At 42.9% G+C, this 12,269-nt stretch overlaps 1 protein-coding gene across 2 annotated transcripts in view; it reads right to left on the reverse strand.

Annotated features, from left to right (window-relative positions):
• Window positions 1-9,968, reverse strand: part of LOC109907000 (multiple epidermal growth factor-like domains protein 6) — a 78,985-nt gene extending 69,017 nt beyond the window's left edge. Inside the window, exon 1 of one of the 2 annotated variants that reach the window (XM_031794136.1) lies at window positions 9,574-9,968. In XM_031794136.1, coding sequence (XP_031649996.1) covers window positions 9,574-9,742 — 169 coding nt within the window. In that variant the 5' untranslated portion in view covers window positions 9,743-9,968. The remainder of the gene's footprint in view (window positions 1-9,573) is intronic. The other variant, XM_031794135.1, reaches the window with a different exon arrangement.
• Window positions 9,969-12,269: the final 2,301 nt, after the last annotated feature.

A 12,269-nucleotide genomic window follows, 5' to 3' on the forward strand; every position in this document is an offset into this window, starting at 1 on the left:
TCTGTATGCTATAAACTACTAGCAAACATTGTGACAGCCAACCCCATACTGTGTGACAACCAACCACGCGAGGGCGCTGGTTGTTACAAGTGGACAGAGTGTGTTTGATGGCTTATAACTTCATGCTGGAATAAGATATGAGGATAAAAATCATCATCTTGTTCTTTATCCTAATATTGAAAAGTCAGATACACACGAGAGCAAAATGAGCGTCAACCAACCTCCGTCTCCCCTAAATATTTACAGTGAATACAAAAGTGTGCCTCCCAAACAGTGTACCAATCGAGCACATGCAAACTCTACAGGCTAACGAAGACCACCTCCCCGAGAGATCGGCAAAGAATTTTAATAGCTGTGGCCCGGAGCGCTGACAGGAGGCTAAATTAATGCCCCTTGTGTGTGTGTGTGTGTGTGTGTGTGTGTGTGTGTGTGTGTGTGTGTGTGTGTGTGTGTGTGTGTGTGTGTGTGTGTGTGTGTGTGTGTGCATTTGTGTCACTCACACACACGGTCAGCGAGGACATAAACAGCAGCACTGTTTCACACAGAATCATTAGAGCATGATTACACCACTGTGAGTAAAAGTGGGACATGATCTGGTATGACAATACATTACATTCCCAGTCAGCAACCAATTGTTATTGGTAAAGCCAAATGTATGCAACAGTTTAGCATGGAGTTGGGGTTAAAGCATTTGCTCTGGTGCTGCAGCATTCTGGTTATAGCCGAGTTAGGAAATGTATCTTGTGCACATACCTGGGGGTCAGTTGTGCATAGAGAGGTAGAGAGAGAGGTATAGAGTAGAGGTCGACAGAATAATCGGAATGGCGGATTAATTAGGGCTGATTTCAAGTTTTCATAACAATAGGAAATCGGTAATTTTGGACACCAATTTTTTTTTACGCCTTTATTTAATCTTTATTTAACTAGGCAAGTCCGTTAATTAAGAACACATTCTTATTTTCAATGACGACCTAGGAACAGGGGGTTAACTGCCTCGTTCAGGGGAAGAACGACAGATTTTCACCTTGTCAGCTCGGGGGATCTAATCTTGCAACCTTGGTTCCCAATTGGGGACCAGCCCCCCCACCGTCAGCTGGAACGGTGGCGCACGGAATGCAAAAATATTCTTAGAAATATTTAACCTCCACACATTAACAAGTCCAATAGCTCAAATGAAAGATAAACAACTTGTTTATCTAGCGAGCAAGTCAGATTTCTAAAATGTTTTACGGCGAAAACATATTTATGTCAAACCACCACCGAAGACACACCGAAGACACAGCTAATTTCCATAGCCAAATTGAACAAAATATGCAATCACCAAACGCAGGATTAAAAGAAAAATAATTTCACTAACCTTTTGAAATCTTCATCAGATGACAGTAATATAACATGTTACACAGTACATTTATGTTTTTTTTCAATAATATGCTATAAATATCCATAAATCTCTGTTTACAATGATGCCATGTTAAAAAAATGCTACTCAAATGTCCGGAGAAATGACGATGGCTTCGGCACACGCCGTCAGCTAACATGGAATACACAACATAAACTTTGACTAAATATGCATGTTCTACATATATATATAGAAAGATACACTTCTTCTAAATGCAATCGCTGTGTTACATTTATTTTTAACTTTACAGATTTCGTTCACTAGGCTATAATGTGAGTCGGTGCTCAGGAATTAGCATTTTGGCTCCTCTATCTCGGAGTCCACAGAAACCCAAATTTAACACATAAATGTTCCCTTACCTTTGCTGTTCTTCCATCAGAAGACCTGGAAGGGTTTATACTTACCAAAAACAGCTTTAGTTTGGAAGTCTGTGTCTTTCGGTTATCAAACACGACATATTTCGGTTGAAATGCAGCCAAAAAGTAAAGTTGGTGCGCACCAAAACGTCGAAATTACATATTATATGTCGACTAAACTTGTCAAACTTGGTTCAGAACACAGCGTTAGCATGCTGTATAGCTTCACAGCAATTCTCAGGACGAAGAGAAACACAGGCATCGTTTAATCAATCTTGGAAGAAAGACACCACCGGAGCAGAACGCTCATGAGAGTAACCTGTTTTCTCGCGTGACCGAAAGGATTCGGCCAGTCATTACTCTCGTGAGCCAGCGATTCACACAATGAGAAGCCCCATTGAAAGCGGACACCGCGCTGAAGGCATAGGAACTGTTCCCAGGACTGTAGGTGCTTGGGAAGGTGGGGGCGATGACATCAAAGTTGGGCCAACTTTTTTGATGACAAGAGAGAGTTTGGGAGAATGAGTGCCCTGAGAGTTCTGCTTTACTTACAGACATAATTTAAACGGTTTTAGAAGCTTTAGAGTGTTTTCTATTCAATAATAATTTTTAATTGCATATATTAGCAATTTTTGACAGATTTCTTTTCTGTTTACCATGGGCACGCAATCACCCCAAAGGGGGCAGCAATCAGCCCTATCCTTAACAGTAACTAGTTCAACACTATAACCACCTGCCTCTCGTTGCACTCCACAAGGAGACTGCCTGTTACGCGAATGCAGTAAGCCAAGGTAAGTTGCTAGCTAGAATTAAACGTATCTTACAAAAAACAATCAATCAATCATAATCACTAGTTAACTACACATGGTTGATGATATTACTAGTTTATCTAGCGTGTCCTGCGTTGCATATAATCTGACTGAGCATACAAGCATACAAGTATCTGACTGAGCGTTGGTAGGCAGCAGCAGGCTCATAAGCATTCATTCAAACAGCACTTTCGTGCGTTTTGCCAGCAGCTCTTCGTTGTGTATCAAGCATTGCACTGTTTATGACTTCAAGCCTATCAACTCCCGAGATGAGGCTGGTGTAACCAATGTGAAATGGCTAGCTGTTAGCGGGGTGCAAGCTAATAGCGTTTCAAACGCCACTCGCTCTGAGACTTGGAGTGGTTGTTCCCCTTGCTCTGCATGGGTAATTCTGCTTCGAGGGTGGCTGTTGTCGTTGTGTTCCATGGTTCGAGCCCAGGGAGGAGCGAGGTGCGGGATGGAAGCTATACTGTTACACTGGCAAGTCTAAAGTGGAAAAATCATAATCGGTCGACCTCTAGTAGAGAGAGAGGTAGAGAGAGAGGTAGGTAGAGAGAGAGGTAGAGGGAGAGAGGCCACGATACCAGGACTTTGATACCGATACCAGGTTTAGTATCACAATACCATCACGATACTTGATACCAAAATGATACCACGTCAACAAAAGAAGACGTTTTAGCCAAAGTAACAGAATGGCACTTGATCCAGACATATCCTTTGAGTTCAATATCCTTATATTGGACATTTTGTATTTTTGATTGTATGCATTAAATAAACTTGTTTTTATACAAGATAACTGCATAATGGTAATCATTCATTTGAATGGTAAATCTCTATTGATAAACTGGGTAAATCAAGGTGTAGCCTAGGCCTATTCACAATACAGGTGAATACATATTCAATAAGAGCGTGTGCATGCGTTATTGAGCTTGTTTTGGCTGATTTCAGTTAACCTTCCATTTGGGACTTATCAACATTTGCATAGAAGAAGCAATCTCTTATTTTTTTTAAGTGTGCGCTGTCTCTTTAAGACCCATTAGGTCATTCACACACAAAGCCAATTCGAGGCCCCAGCAAAGATGATCTCGACTGGAAGAGATGAATAATGTTTTTTGCTGACCAATCAGCATATTTGCATTATGGTTGACATATTATCACAAACAGTACTGGGGAAGTGAATTGATGTTGGCTTCAGCTAGCAAGGAAAGTTAGCCTACAAAGATGGAAGCTACCGGTATCTTCTTGCCTTGTAGTGTTCTAGCCTGTACTGGACATTGTTTTGAGAACAGCAATTAACAGTTTCAACATTTCTACATACTGTGTTGCATTATTCAAGTGTGTTAACTTCTGTGCAGCATAAGTGGTGATACAGCCCAGACTCCCAATGAGTGCAGTGGTTCCTCATGTCAGGCTATAGCTAGCAATGAGTAAGTGGAGCAGTCAGACAAGAGGCATGAACAGAGGCATCGACTGCACTGATAGACTTGCTCCTCTCTCAATCAGTAGATGACGTGAGGCACATTTGACAGAAGAAAAGACAGAGAGGAAGAGCAACTGCAGCAAGAGAATCAAACCACCCACTTGTGCTAGCCTAGCTGTTTACCATACAACAATCTCTGAATGTTGTTCTCGACATGTGAGGATTATTGATATGGATTGGAGCCACTGGCCTCTGCTGCTGTGGCCAACATCCCTCCCTGACCTCACAGTCATTCAGTGTATATCTGGCCTCAAGTCACTGACCTCTCACCAACAGCCATGAAATTCACACTGACTAGCACAACACAACTCCGTTGTAATGTCCTAAACAGCTGCCCTGGGGTCTTTCCCACACTCACAGCCAGCATCAACATGTTTGGAACTGGAACCACGACCAGAGATGGAACACACATGGCTCAGATCAAGTACGCAGTTTGGCAACCTGTGGGGGTTACAAGACTGTGGTCCGCTGCGGTCCAATATCACAACATTTTTCAGGATTAGAGGTATGGAGTGCAGCCGAACCTTGGTTTTGGGAAGTAGCATTGGCGTGTGCGTGATTGCGGGCGTGTGTGTGCACACATGAATGTGTGTGCATGTGTGAGTGAGTTCTTGTGTGTGTCCATGCATGGGTGTGTGTGGTGCCAGGATCTCCTTGTGCTTGCCATACTCTTACTGGACAATGATAAGACGCATTCAAAAAGCAACTAGACTCCAACTGTCATAAATCAGGAGGATCACAGGAATCCACCAAGTCAAAGAAACAAACAAAGAAACTACTGCATCTGCAGATTGAATATGCCAGGTAGTCTATAACTCTGATATCTAGTCGAAGGGTGTTTTCACACTTAGTCCCTTTCAGCCAATTTGGTTTGCTTAATTTTTGGGGGCAGTGTGAACACTCCAAAGGAACTTAGACCCCTCAAAGAGCCCCCAAAGAGAACCGAACTGAACTGAGATCATTTCGAGAGGAGGTCAAGTTCCTTTTTTTAGGGCAATGTGAAAACAAAGCTCCCCAGGTTCGCTTGTCATCATTCCTACACAACACACCTGTCTACTGCAACACCTGTTCCCCTGCCATAAACGCTCACATTGGTGCCACAAAAGAGAGAAGATGATGTGCATCAAGGATGCATATTTTTTTAGTTCAAGATTACTTGTTTGCGATAATGTGATCTATAGGCTAAGAGAGCTTCATAAGCTGTGAGAAAAAAGATCATCAAGGACAACAACCACCCAAGCCACTGCCTGTTCACCCTGCTATCATCCAGAAGGCGAGGTCAGTACAGGTGCATCAAAGCTGGGACCGAGAGACTGAAAAACAGCTTCTATCTCAAGGCCATCAGACTGTTAAACAGCCATCACTAACATTGAGTGGCTGCTGCCAACATACTGACTTAATCTCTAGACACTTTAATAATAAAAAATTGGATGTAATAAATGTATCACTAGTCACTTTAAACTATGCCACTTTATATAATATTTACATACCCTACATTACTCATCTCATGTATATACTGTACTCTGTACCATCTACTGCTTCTTGCCTATGCCGTTCGGCCATCGCTCATCCATATATATGTTTATGTACATGTTCTTATTCATTCCTTTGCACTTGTGTGTGTATAATGTAGTTGTTGTGAAATTGTTAGATTACTTGTTAGATATTACTGCATGGTCAGTACTACAAAGACAAGCATTTTGCTACACTCGCATTAACATCTGTTAACCATGTGTATGTGACAAATAAATTTTGACTTGATTTGATTTGAATACGTCATTTTTTTAAGCCATTTTGCCGCAACTTTGGAATGCTTGGGGTCCATGTCCATTTGGAAGACCCATTTGCGACCAAGCTTTAACTTCCTGACTGATGTCTTGAGATTTTGCTTCAATATAACCACATAATTTTCCCTCCTCATGAAGCCATCTATTTTGTGAAGTGCACCAGTCCCTCCTGCAGCAAAGCACCCCACAACATGATGCTGCCAACCGTGCTTCACGGATGGTGTTCTTCGGCTTGCAAGCCTCCCCCTTTTTCCTAAAAACATAACGATGGTCATTATGGCCAAACAGTTCTATTTTTGTTTCATCAGACCAGAGGACATTTCTCCAAAAAGTAAGATCTTTGTCCCCATGTGTAGTTGCAAACCGTACTTTGGCTTTTTTATGGAGGTTTTGGAGCAGTGGCTTCTTCCTTGCTGAGTGGCCTTTCAGGTTATGATGATATACAGTGGGGCAAAAAAGTATTTATTCAGCCATCAATTGTGCAAGTTCTCCCACTTAAAAAGAGGAGAGTTTAAGCCCAGAATGCATTGAGTGAATGTTGAAAAAATATATTGGTTTCTTTATAAGCATAGCAATCTGAATGCGAAGAGGATTCAGACCACAAAATAGTTGAAGTGAACTGGCAAAAGAGTTCAAATGCAAATTCCAGGGCAGAGTGAATACAAAGAGAACTGAGTTCGTTTGCCTTTTTTATCCCAGAGTTCACTTTAAAGAGGACTGAGATGGGTTCTTTTAAAGAGGACTATATGTGAAAACACCCTAAGACATACAGAGTGTACAAAACATTGCACCCCCTTTTGCCCTCAGAACAGCCTGAATTCGTCGGGGCATGGGCTACAAGGTGTCAAAAGCGTTCCAAAGGGATGCTGGCCCATGTTGACTCCAATGCTTCCCACAGTTTTGTCAAGTTGGCTGGATGTCATTTGGGTGGTGGACCATTCTTGATACACACGGAAAACTGTTGAGTGTGAAAAACCCAGCAGCATTGCAGTTCTTGACACATTCAAACCGGTGTGCCTGCTACCATTCCCCGTTCAAAGGCACTTCAAACTTTTGTCTTGCCCATTCACCCTCTGAATGACACACACACAATCCATGTCTCAAGGCTTAAAAATCCTTCTTTAACCTGTCTCCTTCCCTTCATCTAAACTGATTGATGTGGATTTAACATATTAGATCAATACGGAATCATAGCTTCCAACTGGATTCCCTTGGTCAGTCTACGTCATTGAAAGTGCAGGTGTTCCTAATGTTTTGTATAGACATCTCACCCTCTCCTGATGCTGACACAGGATACACCATCTACAGTTGGGTTAGGGCACCGACACACTGGAATTTGGAAAATGTTTGTAAAAAAAATAAGAAATTAAAAAAAGACAAATCACCAGGAATTCACCAAAACATGCATTTAATTTAGGAAATCTGTTCACCAACTATTCCCCCAAATAAAATAAAGAGACATATGTGATCATGTCTCAATGTTATCAAGGTATGAAAACTATTGTTATTTTCAAATACAATTTCTTTTTTGGGCTCAGTTATGGTCAATTTGCAGTGTACATGTAACGTTCGTCTTAAGAAGTAGACCAAGGTGCAGAACACCAAACAAAAACACCAATAGGAATAACGAACGTCACGTTCTGCCGGCTTCACAGAGCTAACAAAAAACAAGATCCTACAACATAGGTGGGAAAACAGGCTGCCTAAGTATGATTCCCAATCAGAGACAACGATAGACAGCTGCCTCTGATTGGGAACCACACTCGGGCCAAAACCAAAAAAATACAAAACATAGAATGCCCACCCCACATCACACCCTGACCTCACCAAATAGAGAAATAAAACGGCTCTCTAAGGTCAGGGCGTGACAGTGCAAATTATTATATCTACTGTATGTTCCAGCTCCCGACCATCCACTCCGACAAAAATCGCCTACCGCTGTCATATGATTTAAGTTATTAATCAATCTCTATCTCTCTCTCTCAAGGGTCGGACTACCGCATTTGGGGCCCCGGGCACCTAGCTCCAGGGGGAGCCCCCCCCCACACACACACACAAAAAAAAGGGAAGCAGATTATTTTAGGAAAACAACTAACTTCCTGCATTTTAACATGTTTTGCCATGGGGCAGAGATAGTTGTTTCATTCAGTTGTATGATGTTATTCTACTCATTTTGGTTTGAGGCTGCAAGAATTTAGCGGTTTTAAAGCTAATTTGCTGCAATTGTGTACATTTTGCCATGGGGCAGAGAGAAACGTGCTGTTTTATTCTTAATCTCATGCTATTCTTCACATTTTGTGATGAGGCTGAGAGAAGAATTTAGCTAACTTCCTGCATTTTAACACATTTTGCCATGGGAAGAGAGAATTATTTAGCAGTTTTATGATGCTATTTTACACATTTTGTTATGAGGCTGAGAGAATTTTGCCATTTTAAAGCTTAATTCCTGCTCTTTTACACATTTTGCCAAGTGGCTGAGAGAAAAATGTGATGTTTTAAAGCCAATTTCCTGTAATTCTACACATTTTGCCATTGCTTATGACGTGTTCAAATGCTCTCTCTCTCCACATATAGATCCTCCCTGTATCTCTGACAAGTGAGAGGCTATTAAACATCTTCCAGGGTATACCCCTTAACTGCAGGAGCAGTATTGTCTCCTGATCCTTACCTGCTTTCAATGAATTTTACACAAGTTCACTCACACCATTACAATTTTACCATTATAGGTAATGTAGGTTAAGCCACTAATGTAGGTTCATAGCCTCATGTGGGACAATAAAGTTGCATTGTATTTCTAACTCTCACACAGACAAGTGTAACCGATGTGAAATGGCTAGCTAGTTAGCGGGGTGCGCTCTAACAGTGTTTCAATCGGGAACGTCACTCGCTCGGAGACCTTAAAGTAGTTGTTCCCCTTGCTCTGCAAGGGCCGTGGCTTTTGTGGGGTGATGGGTAATGATGCTTCGAGGGTGGCTGTTGTCGATGTGTGCAGAGGGTCCCTGGTTCGGGGCGAAGAGAGGGACGGAAGCTATACTGTTACATTGATGCTGTTGACCCGGATCACTGGTAGCTGCAGAAAAGGAGGAGGTCAAAAGGGGGGTGAGTGTAACCGATGTGAAATGGCTAGCTAGTTAGAGGTGTGCGAGCTAACAGCGTTTCAATTGGTGACGTCACTCGCTCTGAGACCTTGAAGTAGCTGTTCCCCTTGCTCTGTTGTTGATGTGTGCAGAGGGTCCCTGGTTCGAGCCCAGGTAGGCGCGAGGAGAGGGACGGAAGCTAAAGCCCACACTGATAATTTAGTGACATGTCAGATGTCAACACACAGACGCCATGATTCAGAATTATAATCTCTCAGACTAGGGGTTCTCTTGCATTCCAGAAGATGCAAGTGACATTGCCTATCATCATACAGTACTGCCAGGACTGATATACTATATCAGGGAAGGGCAACTTTGTAGGCTTAAGCCACAATTATTCTATACATTTTTTCCAGTCTTACGGTTGAGAGTTCAAATAGCAGTTTTTCCCCCTCCCCATGGCAAAATGAGTAGAATGTATTCGCTTAGGGTTCCCAAAAGGCTAGGGCCGGCTCTGACTGCATCTGTGGGTATGTATGTGGGTACGCAGACCCTCAAGCCACTGCTGCCCCTCATGATGACTTCAAATTGTTTATGGCCCCCACCCCCGTCAAAGTCGCTACTATGGTAGAGCACTGTGCACACAGCACATACTTCTCACTCACCTGCACCATGCATGTTTCCCGTGTTGTAGCCACTGTATCCATAATAACAGGTGAAGCAGTTCCTGCGCTGGTAGCGGTATCTGCCAAGCCTGTTATTAGCTCCCCAACTAGGGCTTAACTGACTCCAAAAGCCCACTAGAACCACCATAAACCATCCTGTGGAAGCCATGGTCTAAACAGCACTGAAAGTAAGAGATAAGTGTCTACAAAGAACTAAGAGAACTACGACGTGTAGAGAGATAGAGCCTGGACCATGCTGTCGATAGCATCGCTTCCGAAGGAGGTATGATCACCGCACCAGTTGAGTCATTTTCTTTGGTATTTCAGGCAGCATTCCCCCTTTTCTCTTTCTCTCTCCCTCTAACTCTCTCAGCTTTGACAAACATGTTGTATGTGATTCTCTTTTGCTTGGGAGCTCCTCCCTCTCTCCCTCTCTCCCTCTCTCCCTCTCTCCCTCTCTCCCTCTCTCCCTCTCCCCAAAGACAGGTCCACTCTCCTTGCTCCTTTGTTCCTCCCTCCTTCTTCCCTCCTCCCTGCCCCCTCAGGTACAGTGACAGAGACACAGTTGTACAGAGGAACTCTAACAACTGGACCGCACAGGAACATTCACCGAGGTGACATCACACCAGAGAAGCCAAGCACTGTCACACCTTTCCCTCTATCCTGTAACTCCTAATGCCATAGAGAAACGTATTGTAAATCACACTGATTTCATGGCAATGGGAGAGCTTGAGTAGGCCTGTACATGTAACTGGGATTTTGACAGCTAGCTGGCTCGTCACAGGTAAGATGAAAATGCAATAAAAGGAAAATATGGAAGTATTACAGCAGAGGTCAACATATTATCTTCATGAAAAGGGATCAGCATGGAGGTATTAAACTGCCAATAAAGGATAGAGGGGGGGGGGTAGGAGGGAGATAGAAAGAGACTGCTATTTTGGTTTTACAGCTTGTCCAGCAAGCAGAAATGAGGACATGTGAATGGAAGTGATTACTGAAGAGAACGCAGAAAGGAAGTCAACAGTAACAACATGCCCACCTCATCTCACTACCCAATGGGGATGAGACAGAAAACCATTATCACACTGTTACTTTTAGATTCTCAAACATTGGGCCTGGGGCTCTGTTCATCCCCGTTCACAACCATCCCCACACAAATAACAAAATAAGGTAATAATCTTCCCAGGGTGATGAACGACACAGTCCAAAAGAGTTCCCAGATGTTGAATTAAACCACAATAAAAGTCTCTCTCCCTATCCTTGGCCACCTGCCGCCTTATATGTCACAACTTTATCCAAAGTATTACACAGAGCGCACCAGACAGAGGTCAACCCCCCTAGAGTGAATTGAAGTGACACAACAAAAAAATCCCCATAAATATCCTCAGTTTAAGCTAGAGATATCAGGTTTGCATTGGATTTGTCTCAATCCACCACATCTGCCAGTGTTATGGAAAGGGGAGACTCTCACGGACACCATGGTGTTCTCTGTTTAGCTCTACGACCATCTGAAGTCGGTACCGTCGACATAACAACATCTGTCTGTAGCGTCTGAACCGTTTGGGTTAAAGCTAATGTCACCCCACTGTGGAAAGGGGAGATTCAATCAAACTGGGAACTTGACAAAACCTCCAGGCGACCATTTCGTGACGTCCCAGGATGTCCGAACGACTCATTATTGTTTGCAGGTAACGATTGCAGATTATATGTTTAAAATGATGGCCTACAGACTCATTCAAGTCTTTTTTTTATGTGTGTGTGTGTGTGTGTGTGTGTGTGTGTGTGTGTGTGTGTGTGTGTGTGTGTGTGTGTGTGTGTGTGTGTGTGTGTGTGTGTGTGTGCGTGACTGTGCATGTGTACATTTCAATGTGTGCTGGTGAGTGTCTCTATGTATGAGTATTCCTGTATGATGTGCATGAGTTTGTTTGTGTCATAATTGGCAGTGGGTGGTGGTATGTGCATCAAATTGAGGGAAGTAGCACATAAAAACATTGATTATTAAGCTTACAGTTCAACATTTACTGGCAAGTTATTACATTTACCAGGTTTATTACATAAAAACATGTGTACATTTTCCGGTGTTATTACATTTACCGTTGTTGCAGGCCTTGAAAGGAGAACGAGAGAAAGAGAGCAGAACAGAGGATCTGGAGGGAGTAATATGCGAAGAGACAGAGCTAAGGGAATCAACTCCTCGCTTCTGTCACCAGGACTGTCAGGAATACAAGGAGAGAAAGGTGACCTGTTGGATATAGTCTAGCGTCCATCCATGCTACTAGCGTACTGATGGACTGTGCATCAATGGCACTGATACAAGTACTCCAGGCTAGAAAAGGCATGATTACTTACTGCTAATGGAACCTGTAATGCCTTCCCAGTGTATTAAAGTCTCCAGAGTAACCCTTACATTGGACTCTGTGAGAGAGCAACGACTCTGTTCATTAATGGACCATCTGAAGAGCCCATATTGCGACTGTCGGTCGCTTAGTTTCAGTCTCCCATGTAGAAAAAGTAGCAACAGGGGGAACCAAGAGCCAGAGAAGGGAGCTTCCAAAGCACTAACCACTGGAACATTCTCATAGGAACACACACAAAGAACACATCTATTACAAGACACTCATCTGACCAAAAAACTATAGTAGCTACCCCTGAAGGACATTACGTTTGTTGAGGACAAGACACTACACTACCTACAC

Source organism: Oncorhynchus kisutch, linkage group LG17, assembly GCF_002021735.2.
Source record: "Oncorhynchus kisutch isolate 150728-3 linkage group LG17, Okis_V2, whole genome shotgun sequence".
NCBI lineage: Eukaryota > Metazoa > Chordata > Actinopteri > Salmoniformes > Salmonidae > Oncorhynchus > Oncorhynchus kisutch.